Source organism: Pistacia vera, unplaced genomic scaffold (assembly GCF_008641045.1).
Source record: "Pistacia vera cultivar Batoury unplaced genomic scaffold, PisVer_v2 Contig837, whole genome shotgun sequence".
NCBI classification, from domain to species: domain Eukaryota; kingdom Viridiplantae; phylum Streptophyta; class Magnoliopsida; order Sapindales; family Anacardiaceae; genus Pistacia; species Pistacia vera.
Genome location: NW_022196709.1, coordinates 126,673 through 147,795, shown reverse-complemented (window position 1 = coordinate 147,795; position 21,123 = coordinate 126,673). Strand labels below are relative to the sequence as shown.

Below are 21,123 nucleotides of genomic sequence, written 5' to 3'. Positions count from 1 at the left end.
ATTCTGTGCAGTTTATGTGAAGAGCGAGATGTCAGCCAGTGGTTCCTATTGATCTTGAGATTGAGAGAACCGCCAGACGACTTAACAGAGAGAGAAGAGAAAGAGAGGATATAGTGGTTGAATCAGAAGAAATAGTTGTTGAAATGGCAGAACCAAAAAACAGGACACTAAGGGAATTCTCAGTTCCCACGGTTAATGGCAGTGGGTCGAGTATTACTAGGCCTACAGTGCAAGCAAACAACTTTGAGATTAAGCCGGCAATCATCCAGATGATCCAGCAGTCGATAAGGTTTAATGGTGATTTGAAGGAAGATCCGAATCAGCATAATGCGAACTTCTTGGAAATTTGTGACACCTTCAAGTCGAACGGAGTGTTAGATGACGCCATTAGGTTGAGGCTATTCTCATTCTCATTGGGGGATAAAGCAAAGGGGTGGTTAATGGCACTACCATCGGGGACTATCACAACTTAGAATGATCTAGCATAGAAGTTCCTGACCAAGTTCTTCCCTCCAGCAAAATCAGCAAAACTGAGAAATGATATCACATCATTTCTACAAGATGAATCCGAGTCATTGTATGAAGCTTGGGAAAGGTACAAGGAATTGATAAGGAAATGTCCACACCATGGGTTACTAGTTTGGCTTCAAGTCCAAACTTTCTACAATGGACTGATGGGTAACGTGCAAACCATGGTAGATGCAGCATCAGGAGAAGCCTTGCAGAATAAGACACCAGAGGAGGCTTATGAGTTGCTTGAGGTTTTGGCAAGCAACAACTATCAAAGACCAAATGAGAGAACAATATCAAGAAAATATACGGGTCTTCATGAAGTTGATGCCTTCACAGCCATCTCAGCCCAACTTACGGCACTTCAGAAACAGTTGGGAAGTATGCAGGTAAACTCTATTCAAACACCTCAACTAACTTGTGATTTTTGTACAGGAAACCATGTGAGTAGCGAGTGTCAAGTGGGGAACACATTTGCTTCGTCATCTTCATCATCGGAGCAAGTGAACTACTTGGCAGGAAATCAGAGGCAACCAAACAACCCGTATTCCAACACATACAATCCGGGGTGGAGAAATCATCCAAATCTGGCTTGGGGCAATTAGAACCAGCAAAATAATCAATGGAACCAAAGGACATTGCCAAATAACCAACCAGGGGTGAATAATCAACCGGGAGATCCAAGAGTGACAAAGTTGGAGGACATGTTTGGGAAATTCATGCAGGAGACCACGACTTTTATGAATGAGACGAGGACGAATTTCAGAAATCAAGGGGCGTCCATTCGGAATCTTGAGGTACAGATGGGCCAATTGGCCGAGAAGCTAAATGAGAGACCGCAAGGTTCCTTACCAAGCAACACGGTGACGAACCTACATGAGCAAGTAAATGCAATTTTGTTAAGAAGTGGGACAGTTTTAGAAGAGGTGGAAAAATCAAGGAAAGAGGAAAATTCATCAAAGAAAAATGAAGAATCTGATGAAGAAGTTGATGAAGAAATCATCGCTGAAGAGAAACCACCCAGCCCAAGGAAAGATGAACAGAAGTAGGAAGAGGGGAAAAAGAAAAGGAAAGAGAAATTGCCATTCCCCGAGATACCACCGGAGTTGGCGTATCACACACCACCCGTACCTTTTCCTCAAAGACTCAGAAAAGAAAATCAGGATAAGCAGTTTATTAAATTTCATGATGTTTTTAAGAAACTGCATATTAACATTCCTTTTGCAGATGCATTGCAGCAGATGCCGAGCTACGCGAAGTTCCTTAAGGAAATCCTATCGAACAAAAGGAAGCTAGAAGATGAGGAAACGGTGATGCTTACGGAGGAGTGCAGCGCCATTCTCCAAAAGAAGCTGCCCCCGAAACTCAAAGATCTAGGGAGTTTTACTATTCCTTGCACTATAGGAGATATCAACTTTGATCGAGTTTTATGTGACCTAGGTGCTAGCATTAACCTTATGCCTTTTTCTGTTTTCAGGAAATTAGGAATTGGTGAAGTGAACCCGACAACCATATGCTTGCAACTTGCAAATCGATCAATAAAGCATTTGAGGGGCATTGTGGAGGATGTGTTGATTAAGGTGGACAAGTTTATTTTTCCGGCGGATTTCTTTGTGTTGGATATGGAAGAAGACAAAGAGATTCCTCTTATCTTGGGACAACCATTTCTGGCTACTGGAAGAGCTTTAATCAACGTTCAAGAAGGGAAGTTAATCATGAGGATGCAAAATGAAGAAATAACATTTAATGTCCTTGAATCAACAAGAGCTCCACCTAAACAAGAGTCGTGTTTAAAAATCAATGTGGTGAACCAGGCAAAGATTGAAACCTTCCAACTGAACAATCCTAAGGTGGAAATTAAGAGCTGCATTGTCAAACCAAATCAGTTCAAGAGTGAGGACCATAACGAAAGGGGTTGCACAAAATTCCGAGATAAGCCACAGTCGAGATTGTGTTTTCACAAGGAACGAATCTCTCAGCTTAAAAAGGGTGAGGGAAAGTCAAGAAAATGGAAAACAGTCGGTGAGAAAAGTCGAACCACCAAAGTAATGACCAATTGATAGAAATGGGTGGTGAAACTCTCAACAAGGACTCTATGTGAAAAAGATCACCAGCAAAAGAAGCTCGAGCGAAAGGGAAAATTCTGGGGATGTGATGTACTTGGATAATCCGGACTGGCATGAAAAATTGAGAGAGTCAAGCTTACCGACTATAAATAAACACTTCTTGGGAGGCAACCCAAGTGTTTTAATTTTTGTTCTTCTATTTTTTTTTTATTTCAGTGTGTTTGAATGTGTTTGATTCTTTTTAATTTGTGTGTTTTTGGGTGTTTCAGGTGAAGTTTTCAGCTAATGCAAGGAAAGAAAATGCTCCAGACTTCGCCGGGGCAAAGCACATTGTGTAAAAATAAGTTTTGAAAAGTCCCAGACTTCGCCGCGATGAAGATTGTTCTTCGCCGGGGCGAAGCAACCTGAAAATGTGTTGCAAATACTGTAATTTTTTGCCCCGGCGAAGAATTTTTATTCGCCGCGACGAAGCAGGTTGGACGAAATTTCTCTAAGGCAATTTCGCCGCGGCGAAGATTTTTCTTCGCCGGGGTGATTAACCACTGTAATTTTTCTCCCCGGCGAAGTATTTTTCTTCGCCGCGGCGAAACCTGGGTTTCAAATTAGAGTTCTATGAACAAAGAACTTCGCCGCGGCGAAGACTGTTTTCTATAAATACCCACTTTGGTTTTTCATTTTTCACGCGACTTTTCAAATCCATTTGAGAGAAAAAATTTCCAATTTCAATCCTTTGCCTCCCAAGTGTTTTCCCAACCAAAGTTTTAACTTAACCCTCTTAAACACCAAAACAACTCATTTCAACAACAAATTTTGCAAAAATTTCACGAAAATTTTAGGTTCAAGAAATTTGGGGCTTTCCAATCTGGGCTGATTCTGGGTAAATTGGTGGCGAATAATCCTTCGTATTGGTAAGATCTCAAGTTCCCTAAACTCATTTTCGCACAATTTCAAGTTTTAATTTGTAGATCTGAAAAATTGATTATTGGTTGAGTTGCGAATTTTTGGGTGATTATGAGTTCGATTGTGTTGAGGAAGGGTTGATTGTGCGTGTTGTGATATTGAGGAGTGTGGGTTTTGAGTTTTGGAGTGTTTTGTTGACTTTGGAGAAATCGTAGTTTGGGGGTCTAATTGCGAATTTTTGGAAGTGTTCTCAATTTTCTTTTTCAGGTTTGAATTGGTTGTTGTGAGGAACCTAGGCTTGAATTTTTGGGTTGCGCTGTGAGTTGGATTATAGAAAATGGCACCCAAAGTTAAGGTTCCATACAAGGGCAAGGGAAAAGGAAAGAAAGTGGACAGCCACTTTGTGAATAAAGAGGCCCAGAAACGATATCAAGGGGCTATCCAAAGAAGAGATAAGGGCTTTATTCCTGAGCACGGATTGACCGCGAGTCAGGCTTTGGACTGGAGTCAAGGGAGACAGTGGGAACTGTTTATGAGTGCTCCTGCACAACCGGCTGTAGAGCCGCCAGTAAGGGAATTTTATGCCAACCTCCCGGATTGTGAGGAGGGCACTGCATTTGTGAGAGGGGTTGATGTGTCGTTTACAAAAGATGTGATCAATGAGTTTTATAACCTGCTTGGGATTTATCCGGATGAGTACAGAAGATTTAGAGGGACACAGTTTCAAGATAGTATCATTCTTCCAATCATTGCAAAACTGGATGCAACTTGGTCAGTGTCGAAGAAACAAAAGAAGACCATTAAGGGAACTTTTTTGACACCGATGGCTCGACTGTGGTAGTATTTTGTTAGTACGAGGTTCATGCCGGAAACGCACTATAGCACAGTAACTTACGAGAAGGCATTACTGCTTTATTTTATTGCCACAAGAAAGAGTATAAATGTGGGACGAATTATCTTGAACAACATTCATCATGCCGCCAAACCAGGGCGATCAAGTTACTCTTTCCCACATCTCATTACAGCCTTGAGCATTAGAGCTAGAGCCAAGGTGGATGCTAATGAGCAACGTATTCATGATACCCCCATCCTCGATTCAGATTTTTTTCAGAAGCATCTTGAACGTCTAGAAGCTGAGCAACCAAGGGCAGGAAAAAAACGGCAAAGAACCACACAAGGCCCTATCACATCCTCCAGCTCCCCAGCTACACAGAAGGAGATGATACAACAGATGATGGGTATGATGAAACGTATGGAAAAACGTCAGGCTTGGTTGGCTGAGCAGACCCAAATGATGTATGATATGCAGAAGAGTAGCTTCAACAAGCTCAACGTTGACACTACAGGATTCCAATGGGCTGACTGGGATTCAGATGAGTGGATGGGCTCCGAATCGGAAGAGGAAGAAGAGGAAGACGAGGGAGGCGAAGAATGAGCACCGAAACACCTGTTTTGTTTTTCTTTATTTTTATTTGTTTTTAGTTGATTTTGTTTTTCATTTCAAACATTAAACTTAGTTTATATTTTTGTTTTGGATTGTTGTAGTTGTTTTCGTTGTTTCATTTTTTTATTTTCATTTGTAGTTTATGCAAGGACGAGATTAGGTTGTAATACTTTCATATTAGTCAGTGGATTTTTCTAACATAGTGGACACCACAGTTTCTATTGTTTTGACAGATGTTGGGTGATGAAAAGGTCACGGATCGGGTGTGCACTGTGGAGCGAAACTTCACGGATTAATCAGGGAACTATCTCGTACCTTTGTTTTTTTTTTTTTTTTTCTATTCCTAATTTATGCGTAATGGGACATTGCCGACAATGTCATCTTTTGTTTGGGGGTAGGAAAATTTGAAATTTTTTATTTTGTTTATTTTACTTTGGGTTGATTGTTTTTGCCAATGATGAATTGTATAAATCAATGATGCGAATTGGATTGTTGCGATTTTATTGTTGAGAAATGTTAAGCATTGCTTCAAGTTTAGGTTTATTGACTGAATTTTGATTGAGGCTTGTTGAGTGGTTCAACCACAATTTTCACTTTTTCGGCATGCTTAGATTCATTTTATGTACTTAGGTAAAGTTTTGATAATGTTGGTGGACTTTAGAACCTAGTAGAGAAGTACTTGAGGCGAAATTCTAGGATTAGACATGGTTGAGGAGATGATTTAGGCATTCTTTTTGGAACGTTTGAGCCTTTCTAGCCAACCCATGAATGAAATTGTCCCTAGTCACCCATTTGAGCCGTATGAATCATTATTGCTTTATTTTTCTTGGCTAACCAAAAATTTTCTGATTCTTATACCCTAAACACTCTGTCGTACCCTTAGGAGAATTCGATCCTAATGCAAACACAAAGAACGGGAAGAGTTGTACGAATAAACTAAAAGAATAGTTTGGGGGTTGTGAGAAGGGCAATAAAAACAAAAGAGGTAGTTCACCTCAATTCAATTGGTTTGTTATTTTGCTTTAAAAAAAATGAAAAAAAAAAATTCCTTTGCCAAGTTTAAGGGTATCTCGGCTGGAAACCAGTAACCGCCTTAAAAACTGCCTAGCAGTACTTAAAGACCTCTGGTTTAACAACGCCACGTACACCTTAGACGCACTTCCCGGCCGCGCATTTATGGTATCAGAAATAAGAAAGATACAAGTTTGAGTGTTGTAAATTAGTGGACACGTTGATTGGTGGTTGAGAAGAAGTGGAGTTCGATTTGATTTTAGTGTTTGCATGAGGAAAACCGAGTTCTCTTACTTTGTTATTCTTATCCTTTTTCTTGGAACCCACTTCCCGAGCCTAGTGTTACAAGCTTATAAAGACCTATTGATTCTTATCTTTGTCTAGTCCTCATTAGTGGAGAGTAGTTCGATATTTAGGCTTATGGAGTCTGCCACCATTTGATAAACTTTGCATTCCTGCATAAAATAATCCGGGAAGTCGGAAGGTGGATTGAAGTGGGGATTACCTACTCGGGGGACCAATTGAGAAAGAAAGTCGATGCAACTTATAACTCCTTGGAGTGTTAAACATTTTTCTATTAATAATTTTACAACAACTTTTGTGATTGGTATAAATTCTAGGCAGTTGTTTTGTGAGTCGAGTCTTTTGTTTCTCTTTTTCAATTTTTGTCATTTGCTGTTTTGTATTTTTTTGAACGTTTGTGTTTTTCTTTTATCTTGTTTTGTACCTGATGCTCGGGGACGAGCATGTCCTTAGTTTGGGGGTATTTGATAATTCGAGGATTATACTAGTTTACTTAAGCTTTTAGGCCGGATTTCAGATACTTCTTAGTTATTTTTGCCTAAATTGCTACTTAATTCCTTACATTTCGTGTTTCAGGTTAAAATGGAAATTTTGAGCGAACAAAGGCAGATTTGGAGTTTTTGGACTCAGAAGCAAGCGGAGGGCAATTCTGTAATTTCAGAATTCTTCAAGAAGCTTCGCCGCGGCGAAGGTTGTTCTTTGCCGAGGCGAAATGGGCCAGACACGCACCAGATTCAGCTCCTTTGTCGCTGTGGCGAGATTCCTTCTTCGTCGTGGCGAAGTCTGCGTTTCTAGTTTTTGTAAAACACACATATTCGTTTTTAGGCTAAGTTTTAAGATTTTGGGCGAGGTATAAAAGAAAAACTTAATCTTTTTGTTTAGGGCGTTCGTGGAGAAATAGAGAGCAATTTTACATTTTCTTAGATTAATATTTGAGTAATTTTTGGATTAAACAAAGTGTGAAGATTCGAGGTGGAATCAGTGGATTCGTCAATTGGGAAGATTCTTTTCCTTTTCTCTTGTGTCCATGATGTTAAACTTGGAATTTTTCGTTTCTTTTAATTGTTTGATCGATTTAGCCATGAACTAACCTATTTTGGGTTAGGGTTTTGATGTAGTTCTGATTCTTATGGGTTAGAGAGTTGATGATTATTAATTTCATATGATTTTGCTTTGATTGTGTAGTTATTCTGTATTTATTGTTTCTATGTGATGAACATGATGAGATTGAGAGATAATTCATGTTAAGCTTCTTGGGTAATCACCATTGTATTATTGGATGCTAGAGATAGATTCAAGAACCAATGAAATCAATCTAGGATTCTTGTGCTTAATAAGCTTAGATTTATTAACTTTCAATTTGTTGGGTGCGGAAGGTTAATAGAGAAGAGTAGGAAAACATAGCCTAAGAAGGTATGTTGGACACCTTAGAGAGTTCGATTTACAATCAATGCATGTGAATATGAATTTAGTTTGATTCTTTAGGTTTAACCCATAGAGTCCGAATGAAGTCAAAACCCTACCCGTTTGTTTGAATTGATTTTATCCCCGTTTTAAACCTTGCTTTCATAGTTTACTTTTAATTTAGTAAATTTTGTTTTAGTTATAGTTTAAATTGCTCCCTTAAATCCAAAAGAATTCGATTGCTTAAACTTGAAAACGGTAAAAAACTTAGTGCTTAGCAACAATCCTCGTGGGAACGATACTCACTCATCACTCTATTACTTGTGCGACTAGTATACTTGCTACATATTGCATGTTGTAGAAAACACGCATCACAGGTATATGGCCTCTCGACCTACCGACCTAGTGGCCACTACACTTCAAATACAAAATCAGGTAAGATGACTTGTTCTTTTCGAGAACTCTTTCATATAAGTCGATCCTTTAGCTTTTCAAGAAAAAAAAAACTAACTCTTTATTCCTTTCCATGCAGTCTTTGCTCGCCCTAAATGTGGCCCATAACAAGATGAAGATCAACTCTTCTAGCAAGCTCCATGAGATGAAGAAGGAGATTGCTAAGCTGAAGCAAGATCTTGCAGCTTCAGACAAAGAGGCAAAGGTTGCCCACATTCAGGCGAATGTGTATCTGATTGAAAGAAATTTTGCTCTACGAGCAGCAAACTTTCAAAAGACCGAGCTTTGAAAAAAGGATGATGACAATAAGGGGCTCCAACTAACAATAGCGAGGCTCACTAAGGAGTTAAGCCAACGAGAAACGGAGCTGCAAGAGAGCTTGGAGCGTGAAAAGGTAGCACAAAAGACCCGAGCTGAGTTATGGGAAAACTCAAAGAAAGAGAAGAGGGCAAGGCGGACAGATCTCAAACTGGCTCATGGGTGAATCATTTCACTGACCAAGCAAATGAAGCAACAGAACCTCGATCTAGAGAGGAAGGCTGCTCAATGGTCGCTGCAAGCTATTTACAACTTGCAGCCAAACAATCCTAACATGGATATTTTTGGCCTCCCCGGAAAGTATCAAGTTGTCCTTGCTTCCATGATATCTGTCGAAGAGCAAGAAGAACAAGAGCCTACCCACAGGACGATCAGCAAGAAATAGAAGTCCCAGAAAACAAAGCGAATGACCCAGAGGTCGGTGATTAGCCAAATGACCCAGAGGTCATGGTGACTGAAGTCAGGGATCCTAGTAATCAAGACCAATGATTGCTCTCTCCTCTGCTCGAATAAAGTCTTTTGTACTATCTTTTTTATGTAGCTCCAAGTTGTCCTTTGTAAATATTTTGGAATATATAAAAGAACTTTTGACCACTTGTGACAGCACTTTTATGGTTTAAGTACTTTACAAAACAAATATTGCAAATCTGATTATAAAACTTGTAAAACGTTGTAAACAACAACATTATTTAAAACTTGAGATTACGACACAAGTGATTCTTTGAGAAGAATTAGGATAATCTTATTCACAATATTTACAACAATGAAAAATTTACAAGTAAAAAACTGATCAAGCTATAAATGAGTTCAGAATTACTAATAATAAGGGCGAAGATGTTTAGCATTCTAAGCTCGTGGTACTTCAGAACCAGTAAGTCTTTTGAGGTGATACGTTCCAGGTCATACCACCTTTGCGACGCAATATGGCCTTTCCTAGTTAGGTCCCAATACCTTCTTACTTGGTTCTCTTGTATAGAGAATGACTTCTTTTAACACTAGGTCATCAACCTAGAAGTCTCTTCTCTTAATTTTAGAGTCGAATAATCTTTTTGCCCGCTGTTGGTAGGAAGTTATCCTTAACCGAGCCTTGTCACGATGTTCTTCAACTAAGTCCAGACTTGCACATAAGAGTGTTTCATTGTCTGTTTCATTGTAAAACTCTCTCCGAAGTGAACCAACTTATACTTCCACTAGAACCATTGCCTCGCAGCCATATGCTAGCGAGAAGAGTGTTTCTGAAGTAGAGGTTCTAGAAGTCGTTCTATATGCCCATAGAACTTCTGGAATATCATCGGCCCAATTTCCCTTGGCTGCGCCAAGCTTGGTCCGCAATGTGTGCTTGATAGTCTTGTTGACAACTTCAAATTGACCATTAGCTTACGGTCCTGCTACTTAGGTGAATTTCTTATAAATCCCCAACCCTTCGCAACACGGCTTGAATTCCTCATTATCGAACTGTTTCTCGCTATCAAACGTTAGTGTATGAGGAATCCCATAACGACACACTATATTCTTGAAGACGAAGTCTTTGAGCTTCTTCGTATTGATCGTAGCCAAAGGCTCTGCTTCAACCCACTTAGTGAAATAATTCACTGCGACCACTACATATTTGACGCCCCCTTTACCGATTGGCATGGGTCCGATGAGATCAATTCCCCACATAGAGAATAGCCAAGGACTGGTTATCGTTGTTAACTGGTGGGAAGGAGCCCGCGGGATGTTCGCGAATCTCTGGCACTTATCACACTTCTTCACAAAGTTGAAGGCATCTTCATGAAGTAGCGGCCAATATCCCTGGTGGATAATTTTATTGACGAGAGATCGTGCAACGGTGTGATTACCACAGATCCCTTCATGTATCTCTCTCATGATATAGTCTGCTTCATCATCTGTTACGCATCGGATGAGGGGAGTGCTAAACCTTCGTTTATACAACTGATCTGCAATGAGAGTGTAACCAGAAGCTCTAGTTCGCAGAAGTCTTGCCTTAGCCTTGCTATTAAGAAGAACCCCATCTCTAAGATACTAAATAATCGAAGTCATCTAGGAAACAGATTCAGTTGCTGCTACGACCTGATCAGGTAAATTGATGCTAGAAACTTCGATGTACTTAACCTTAATATTGTCCGGTGCGTCGAAGTCCAGGGAAGAGGCTATCTTTGCCAAAGCATACATAATAGAATTACTATCTCTCAGGATCTACTTGATCATATAATGCTTGAAAGGCTCGAGTGCGGCCTTGGCTTTCTTCAAGTAACTGATCATATTCTCTTGTTTGGCTTAATACTCTCCCAGAATCTGGTTGACAACCAGTTGGGAGTCGCTATTGATGTCAATCATATTTGACCCCATTTCTCTTGTTAGTCGCAGACCAGCAAATGGTGTCTCATAGTCGGCCTCATTATTCATAGCTTTGAATCCAAACGTAAGGGCTCCATAAATGCGAGTCCTCTTAGGGCTAATGAGCAGAAGACTAACTCCAACTCCTCTCTTGTTCGAAGACCCATCAACATAAAGACTCCAGGTTGGCAAGTTTCGAACAGTTTCCTGGACAACTTCACTAGTTGGCTGTTCGAATTCCCAATTTGGCTAATGAGAGAATTCCGAAATAAAGTCAACAACAGCCTACCTTTTAATTGCTGCTTTTAATTTGTAATGCAAATCAAACTGGCTTAGTTTCATAGCCTACTTGAGCAACTTACCCGAAGCCTCTGGCTTCTAAAAGACCTGCCTAAGTAGGTAGTTGGTTAATATATTAATGGTGTGGGTGTGGAAGTAAGATTGCAACTTCATGGAAGCAATCAGCAAGGCATATACTAATCGTTCGATCTCTGGATATCGTGTTTCGGCGTCCAGTAGTCATATGCTCGTGTAATACACTAGCCACTAAATTCTACCATCTTCCCAAATGAGAGTTGCGCTAACTGCATACTGAGAGACGGATAGGTAGAGAAATAAGATTTCCGTGAGAAGAAGCTTGGATAGAAAAAGGTTTTCCAAGATGCTTTTTTATGCTACGGAAGGCTCACTCACACTCTGGAGTCCATTCAAATCTCTTGTTGGCCTTGAGTATATTGAATAATGGCAAACAACGATCTGTTGCTCTCGATATGAAGCGACTGAGGGCCACTATTCTCCCATTCAAACTCTGAACTTGCATTCGATTGGCAGGACTTTTTATATCTATGAGAGCTTGGATCTTCTCGGGGTTGACTTCAATTCCCCAATGGTTAACCATATACCCCAGGAATTTTTCTAAAGATACTCTGAATGAACACTTAAGTAGATTAAGTTTCCTTTTATATCTCCGAAGTATATCAAACATTTCCGCGAGGTTTGCTATGTGATCTGAAGCAACATGCGATTTGACCAGCATGTCATTGACATAGACCTCCATTGATTTCCCGATCTGCTCGAAAAACATATGGTTAACCAAATGATGGTAGGTTGCCCCAGCATTTTTCAAACCGAAGGGCATGACTTTGTAACAGTACAGTCCTCGATCTGTCATAAACTAGGTATGCTCCTCGTCAAGTGTGTACATCAGGATCTGATTATATCCCGAGTACGCATCCATGAAGCTTAACAGCTCATGCCCGGAAGTGGCATCAACGAGTTGATCAATTTTGGGCAAAGGAAAATTGTCCTTTGGACAAGATTTGTTGAGATTCGTGAAATCAACACAAGTTCACCACTTGCTATTGGGTTTCTTCACCAAAACAAGATTGGCGACCCAACACGAGTAATGAGCCTCCTAAATGAACCCGATTGAGAGGAGTTTATCCACCTCAACCTTAAGAGCAGCATAATGTTCTTGGTCCATGTCTCTTCTTTTCTGGCGAACTGACCTGACCTCACTATCGATGTTGAGTACATGACATATTACATTCGGGCTGATCCCGACCATGTCAGCATGAGTCCATGAAAAAAAATCTATATTATGTCTGAGGAAACTCGTTAGATCGGTAACAAGCTAAAGGCTAAGATTGCTTCTGATTCTCAACACACGAGTCAGCTTATTCTGGTCGACTGATACCTCAGATAGAGTCTCAACAGGCCCACTGTGGGAATAATCCTCATGAACACGAGGATCTATGTTGTCTTTCACTAGACCTGGCTGTGGTTCAATCCTACTGATCACCATAGCCTGCTCGGGAATGCCCACTGGCTTTCCTTTCTCTTTGCATGCCATCTACACTACTCTTACATAGTAATCGCGAGATTCATGCTGAGACCCCTTGACTTCCCACCCTGTCAGAGTGGGAAATTTCATCTTCAGATGATAGATGGAGGTGACAACTTTGAAGTTCCGAAGTAGATTGGTCATCCCAATATGCCATTAAAAGCGACAAATAGTCTACCAATAGAAACTCTGTCATCTTAGTCACTTCGTGGGTCTCACCCAAAGTGACAGGAAGTGCAATCGTTCCCTTGGGAATCAAATGATCACCAGCAAAGTCATAGAGGGGGATAGAGGCAGGCTTCAGATTTTCCTCTTCCAATTGCATTTTCTCGAATGCTCACTGAAATAGAATGTTCATGGCGCTCCCATTATCCACCAACATTCTATGAACTTCGCACCACCCTATTTCAGCCATGATGACGAGTGAATCATCATAAGGGTGATGCAATCATACCACGTCTTTCTTTGAGAAGGTAATCTTCTCCTCTCTGCGCACCTTAGCAAGTCGCAGTGCCGTGTTTAATACACTCACGGGATCATGATGAGCTTATCGAGCGTACTTTTCTAGAGCACCTTGAGAATTCCCCATAAGGTGTGGTCTTCCAAATATAATCCCAACGAAATGGAGACCCTTGCAACCACGATTCTTCTTCTCATCACCCTCTTGATCCTTCTCCCGAGTGGGAGTTGGACCATCAACATACTCCTTGAAGTGTCCTTTTTAATGAGGTTTTCAATAGCCTGCTTAAGAGCTCGACATTCATCAGTATGATGCCCATTATCCAGATGATAACGACAATACTTCTTGCTATTTCTTATTCAATAGCCTGGACGGCGCAAAGTCTTCCTGAACTTTGATTAGTGCTTGCTAACGTAAGCTTACATCAGCCTTGGTTTTTTAGGCATAACAAAACTATTAAGGAAGAAATAGTCAGAGATTGCAATGTTGTTCCCTTATTTTTTTGAATTGTAAAACTTTGTTATTTAAAAGAATTATTAATATATTTTTAAAAAATAAAAAGAACTCATTTAAACACCTATTTTAATAATTTTACATCAATCAAATTTACCCTTCTTTTGGTAAAAGCAATTTCAGAGTTACCTTAAACAAGCACCTTATAAACTGATTATCTGTAAAATTACGTCATAAATATTTAATAGATACATTACATTACACTAATCTCAAACTAAGCTTAAATTTGATACGATGTGTTTAGGCATACAAAATCAATCAAACTTTGTTAGATATATATTTATTTTAAAAACATAAATTAATTGATATTTATTAGATTGTGATACACTTGAAGGATGTTTATTTTACACATAACAAGATATAGTATATGAATTGTCATTTCCACTTTATTGCTACCAGGCAAATTTTGATCCAATCCAATACCCTATCCAAGCAGTCATTGACAAGTTATTCGCAAGTCTACGAAATCGTGCAAGTAGTAAAGCTCGAGTAAACGAGTGTCGAATCCCAAGAGAACTACCTACCAAATACCAAACTAGTCTATTTTATTGCTATTTGATAAAAACAAGATTTTAAGAATGAATTAATAAAAAATAAAACAAACTAAAAAGTAACAAAAGCAGAATTTTATTAATACTTTGGTAAAAATATCAATATGACCAAACCTAGGGCACAAATTTCACACCAATTTAATCCTATACATTGACAATTATTGTTAACCTAATTAAGCTTATTCTAAAGGCTAAACTCCATAATATTCCACTAACTTTCTCTCGAACAATTAGCAAATTAACCTTTAAGCAACAATCTAAAATATCTCTAAGTTGGATTTAGAAGCTAAGAGATCATTAAGTTCTATGAAATTTATTAGAGCCTTATAGATCGCGGTAATCTATTTCTAGCGTTCGCTCAATCTATGGTTTTATTACCTTATACTAATCAGGTTTTATCTCTCGATCTGAACCCAACCCATAAAATCATTCAACTCTCGGGCCTTTAAGAATTGAAAACATTACACACAATAATAAAACTTAGAATTAATGCTTAATTTAAAATCAACAACAATAACGTCAATATATATTCATAAATTTGGCTACATCTTTAGCCCTAAAAAAGGGATTTAGTTCATAATTGCAGTAATAAAAACAATCATTGTATTAACAAACATGAGTTCAAGAAAAAAAAAATAGAAAAACTTCTCTGATTGGCGAACGAGAACTATAGGAATTCTGATCTCCAAAATAGTAGCCGCTCTTTCTCCTTCTCTAATCTCCCTAAAAACTAATTAAAGACCTTTATTTATAGTGCTAGGGTTTGGAGGTTAATTAGGAAAGAATTAAATGCCTTAAACCATTCAGATTCGGACTAGGAGAATACAATAACCCAAACAAGCCCATGATCCATCGCTGTGGTGATTGTTCTTTCTATCCCACGAGTTTAGAATCTTCAGAATTTAGTGAAGTCATCAACAAACTTTGTAGCTCTCTGAATAAGCTTTCCAACGCCACAAGAATCATCGAATTTTGATTTCTACAGCTCAAGTTATGATCGAAACATCGAAGCATGCTCATCTTGAAGGATTTCCAAGTTTTACATCGTATCTTCAATGCGTCACAACTTTCTTGTTTCAACTCCGATTCTTACACCGTTTTTTCCTACTCGTCACGAATTCCATCAACATCATTCTTCTTCCTTCAAATATCATTTTTAACTTGAAAATACTCAAAACACACCCGTGATCCCGTAAAAGGTATTTATGAAGTAATTAACTCAAATTTCACAATAAAAACACATTTTTCCACAAATAATCTAATTGAATCACTAACAAAATATGTATTTTCAAGCTCTTATCAGTCATTAAAGTTGGATTTAAGTCAAAGTGACCGAGTGGTTTGATAGGGACTTTTAGATATATTACTCAAGAGGTCCTGAGTTCGTGCCTCTCCTCGGTTGCTAATAAAGGTAGCCACTGGAGCTCTTACCCAGCCGATAGTTTCAGGGTCTTGGGGATTAATTGAAGTGCATGTAAGCTAACTCAAACACCCCCGATCATTAAAAAAAAAGTTGGATTTAGGTTGTAAAACCTATATAATTATTCACAAGTCATAAAAAATAAGGGTATTAATAAAAATTATAAGAAAAAAACAAGGTTTTGATATATAAAATAATTCAATTTAATTTGTGAAAGTAATTTAATTAATTATTTCATATAATATAGGACTTCAATAGTTGTTACCAAGAGTGCTCACATGAATTTTGAAAATTAAATTACATTTTTTTTATTTTTTTTTTTTTGGGTATCCGGAGGTATCCGAACTAGCTTGCGCATACCGCAACTAGTCTCCGTTAATGGGCAAATAAGTCTCCTTCTTTCTTTCATACTTTTATGTATTTCGCTCTTATACATGTTTATATTTATTTTAATATGAGGGTTTAATATATTTATTATCATTTCGTTAAAGTTTCTGTCATCTAACTAACACATTATGTTAAATTCACTAAATTGAACACCATAACTCCAATAAAACATTGATGACAGAAGTTAAATTGTTATTTCAAAATACATGAGGAAGAAAATTTATGCGAGGAAATCTCAAGAGGTAAACTATTTGAAACTCTTAATATTAGCATCGAGAAGTTTTACGTTAGATGATGTAGCATCTAATAAGATTTTTTGACAAAAAAAAAAATTATTTTAAAAATAGTTAATTATATTGCCACCTTTAAATTTGGTGCAAAAACCGGGTCACTAGCGATTTATTCAAAACATATTTTCTGCACCTTCAACTATTACATTTAATTGACAAAAACACCATTTGGAGCACCAACGTTAATCTTTCAAAAGTGGGAGGGGGAAGATTCTCGGTGCTAAACCTCAGGGATGACAATGGAATAAAGCTTTCTAATAAGGGTGTTTAGAAGACACATATTCGTCCTACCAAAGACCTTTTCATTATGACAAATTTCTTATATTTAACTTTAGGACTTAACTCCATTAGTGACACTTCAAGGCAATTTCCATTTCTAAACCTCACTAATGATCCAATATCCTCAACCCGAAAAAATATATATCAATTGGTAAAGAAAGAATATACAGTGAAGGCAGAAGTAGCCATGATCATGATCATTACAGAAGCTTAAAATACTTTTAGAAACATTGAAACTGATATGAGTTTTTCAATAAAAGGGCAGGCTATAGCTAGAAAGTAACCAAATTATTGTTCTGCTGCCAATTTGCAAGCATGTTTTTCTATAACCTGGGTGCAATACGAGGCTGAGGAAGATCCCAATCAGTGACAATGTGATCGCGAGTGATTTCTTTCAGTGAACGGCAACCACTTAGTGCCATTGTCAGCTCGAATTCATCATGCAGCATTTGAAGGGCTTTTCTTACTCCGGCCTCTCCCTCAGCTGCCAAAGAGAACACCACTGGTCGTCCAATCTGAAAACAGAAATATCATCATTCATTTCATGACTTGAATGAAGCATAATGTACATTGTGCATATGTTAATGCCTTAGTGGCGCGTTGGTGGTAATAATACTTACAAATATGCCAGAAGCTCCTAGAGCCAAGGCTTTGAAGACATCTGTTCCACGCCTAACGCCACCATCCAAGAACACAGGAACTCGTCCTTGAGAAGCTTTCACGACCTGAATTTAAGAAGAAAAAGAAAAGCTCATGTCATGTGTAAGGGGTAATCTGTATTCGATCAAAATTATCGGCATTTGTGCATGATCATCTTTACTTACCTCTTCCAGGGCCATGATTGTGGCAGGGACATAGTCAAGTTGACGAGCACCATGGTTGGATACAATGATCCCAGCTGCTCCAGCCTGTATGGAAAGCCTTGCTGCATATCCGGTGTAAAAAAAATTGTTTCAGAGTCCACTGGTTTACTTGGTGACAGACTTAAAATAAACTGAGGAACATTGCTCTTACCATCCTCTGCTGTGAGCACACCCTTCACTAGAATTGGCAATTTGGTGATGGTCTGAAGCCACTTGATGTCCTATACACATTCCATAAGATATGACATTCCAAATTTCAGGCAAAACTCCCACAGCACTTTATTTTGCGTTTATCACATTCTAAATTTTCACCTAATGCTCAAGACAGTGAAAGGAAGTGTCTTTTTTGTCGAAAGTACAGCTAATTCAAAGCGTTCGTGCTTAACAAAACTATACATGATAGTATAATTGCAGATAAATTAATCCATGAGTCTGCAAGTGATTGTAATATACCTTCCAGCTCAGAGTACGATCAATTTGACCAGCAACATATGAAGCAAGTCCAGAGTCATCTGCCTGTTCGGCACCATAATAGAAAATAAGAACCATATAAAATAAAACTCATCAATCTGAATCATCTTTGCCAAGTTATTTAAAGAAATTGCATTAATGACACTTACTTCATTCATCTTGCCAAGGTCCAAACCTTCGAAATTCTTCAATGTCAAAAATGGTGGTAGAGTGAATCTGTAAGGAACTAATCAGCAGCAGTCTAAAATTGAATATAAAACTTTAACTCCTTACAGCTAAACTGATTTGGTCACATCAGAATTCAGAAAAACAACTCAATTGCATCTTTTGAGCAAGTGATGCGTTGAAAACAAGTTTAAATTGAGTTGTTAACCTGTTTTTGATGTCAGCTTCCCTTCGACCAAGCCTTGGGGTATCAACTGTGAGAGCAATAGCCTTGAATCCAGCTCTTTCAGCTCTCCTCACAAGCTGAGCAACTACATTCCTGTCCTTGTACACCTAAATGATATAAACAGCGAGAATCATTAATCAGATAAAGCCAAACAGTTATTTTCTGATGCCGAAAATGCAGATCAGTTAATTTATTTAACCTATAAAGGACATCAAACATGTTAGTTAGACTTACATAAAGCTGGAAAAAGCGGATGCCAGGTCCTGTTGAAGCAACCTCTTCAACACTTGAAGTAGCCCATGAAGACAAAGTCTGAAAATCAAGCAAAGCACAGAATACTCTTAGATTGAAACATCTAATGAAGCAAAAGCATAATTATATCCACAAATGAAATGAATATCCTAATCAAAACATATTTGTGGCAAGCGCTAGTGAGGTGAAAGCATTTCCATGGTTGTTTCAGAAGCATATTTGCAAGTAGTCAACTCTGAAATCCTCGTCTGAGAACCAACTTGCAAAATAATTATCTGCACCAAACTTGACCTAGGGCTTGCAAATAGATAGGACATATATCCAACAACTCAGGGATGAAACCAATAATCAACCATTTTGAAGTTTCCTGGATGAGTGGCATAAATTAAAATTCTAGTCCATACACTTCCCTCAAGTTTTATGTCTTCAACAATTTCATATCCTCAAGTCTCGATAAATCACTTACGTGTTTCACCGGTTAGCAGGAAAACTCAATTCATGATTAGAAACTTGAAAAAGAACTGAATGAGAATTGGAACAATCTTTTCAGCTGCCTTCAATATCCAACTTAGAGAAAGGGCAATGATTTATGGTGCGGAGTTGCTTAAGGGACAAGAATACATATTCAAGTTCGAAAATATAAAAAGGAGGCAAGCCAAACCATAATTGTTCCAGCTGCTGATGCGGCTCTAGCAGTAGCATACTCCCCTGCATGCGAAAGAATGCTATCAGATTGAAACCACATTTTGCTTCAAACCGATTAATATTCTTAGCTGTTTTCTCAGAAGTCCACATCTAATTACAAGGTTAATTTAATCAGAGTACAGTGTTGTAACAAAACACAGTTACATCAGTAAAAAAATAAAACTAAAAAATTTCTTATATACCCTTTCATGATACTTTTAATCACTGCAACATTTCAGTTTCAAACTAAAGGAAGAAGTATTGATTCCAAAACTTGTTCATAGAACTTTCCAACTTTTCTTTCAGTTATATAGGCAATGAAAAATTCTAATGGACTAAGTTTCCGGATAAAAATATTAATACTGACCACATAATTTCAATCAAGTCAAGACTTAGACTTAACTTATACTTCCATTAACCTCAATATATTCATACACTAAAACACACTTACAAATTACTCAACCAACCATTTTTCAACGGAAACTATGACATGTACCTTCAGGATGAGCCATTTTCTGCATGGCTGTTGGGGCAATCATGATTGGCATGGATATTTTGAAGCCCAGGACAGTGGTAGTCATGTCAATTTTGCTTACATCAATCAGAATCCGAGGTCGAAACCTAGTAATTAACAATCACCACAGAATTTTTAGAGAAATTCAAAGCAATTTTGTGAACAAAGAAAAGATTATACATAACCAATCGCTTTATCTGAGGTCTATTTCCATAAAAGTAACAGATAGAAAGCTCACAGAATCCTGGAGAAAGCATATCTGTTCTCACGCAAAGTCCACTGGTCCTCTGCACCTGAAGCATAGTAATCAAACACCATCTTTGGCAACTTTTGCTTTGCAATGGCTTCAAACTCCGAAACATTGGTGATTTCCTCCATCTTTTTGGTTTCTTTTTTTTTTTGTCCTTAATTATCTATATTCAACAACAAAAATTAAAAATTAAGCTCAAAACTTTACTCATGTAGAACAACAAAACAAAACAAACCCAGATATCCAACTTCAAATTAAGTATACTATTCTAACTCAACTCATTAACTAAAACACCCACAGGAGAAAAACAAAGAAAAAACTTGTTATAGATAAGGAAGAGTAAATATGTACCTCAGAGTAAAGGACTATGCAACAAAGTGCAGGCAGAGAAACCAGTGAAGATTAGATTTATAAGAAAGGAGGAGAGAAATTAAGAGAATGCAGTACAGAAAAGTGATGGAAATCTATATATACTAGAATGCATGGAGACAAAAGAGGTGGGGTTGAATGAGAAAGATAATGAGAAATAAAATTGAAGGGAGTTGCAGCGCAGTACATTACAAGTTGAGTGGATGAGCATTTGGAGGTGAGCGTTTGAGTACAAATCTTATCAGGGCAAATGGGTGGCTCTCATCCACATAAACTTTGTGTGTTTCATAGATTTTCTTCTTCATTATCGCTGTTATCATCTTCAAAAATAATAAATATGGAAAAAAAAAAAAAAAATTTAACAGATTGAATTATCGGCGAGTCAAGTGAGTGAAAGATACAGACAAGAATATATGGGTTGCATGATATGGTGCGGTTGCTCTCCCTCTATCAGTTTGAAGTTGGAAGCTTAATGGGTTGATTGTGGGTCGGGTGGTCGGGTCGGGTTGGACCCATCCATGATTTATTGTCAAGGTTTTTCAAGATGAGAGATTTAGAGTAGGTTGAGTTGACTTGTCAATCTTTATCATAGCTTAATGGGAATTATTGCTATTTTTATAAAGTTTTCAAAGAAAGTTTAATCAAGTGTAACCCTACTCGACCCTACAAATGGATAATTTCTAAAATAGATTCAATTTTTTTAACTTTTTTAGAATTTTAAAATACTTTCTAGTAATGTAATAATATTAAACTAATGCACACACGTTGCATTATAATTTGGTAAGAAAACAATTATTCCCACACCCGAACCACACAAGTTTGTATTTGGACTTCACG

The 21,123-nt window shown here is 38.0% G+C and overlaps 1 protein-coding gene and 1 non-coding gene across 2 annotated transcripts; both read right to left on the bottom strand.

The window, feature by feature from the left end:
• Window positions 1-527: 527 nt before the first annotated feature.
• On the bottom strand, window positions 528-634 carry LOC116118097. Its single transcript, XR_004126091.1, has one exon. It is a non-coding gene; the product is annotated as a small nucleolar RNA R71 (small nucleolar RNA).
• A 15,969-nt stretch (window positions 635-16,603) lies between these two features.
• LOC116118089 ((S)-2-hydroxy-acid oxidase GLO1) lies at window positions 16,604-20,429 on the bottom strand. The gene is made up of 12 exons (XM_031404064.1): window positions 20,269-20,429; window positions 19,906-20,080; window positions 19,650-19,774; window positions 19,131-19,177; window positions 18,452-18,529; window positions 18,200-18,324; window positions 17,976-18,042; window positions 17,809-17,871; window positions 17,507-17,576; window positions 17,317-17,417; window positions 17,113-17,217; window positions 16,604-17,007 (listed from the first exon to the last, which is right to left on the bottom strand). The coding sequence occupies exons 2-12, from the start codon at window positions 20,043-20,045 to the stop codon at window positions 16,816-16,818; spliced, it is 1,113 nt and encodes a 370-aa protein (XP_031259924.1). The 5' UTR covers window positions 20,046-20,080; window positions 20,269-20,429; the 3' UTR covers window positions 16,604-16,815.
• Window positions 20,430-21,123: the final 694 nt, after the last annotated feature.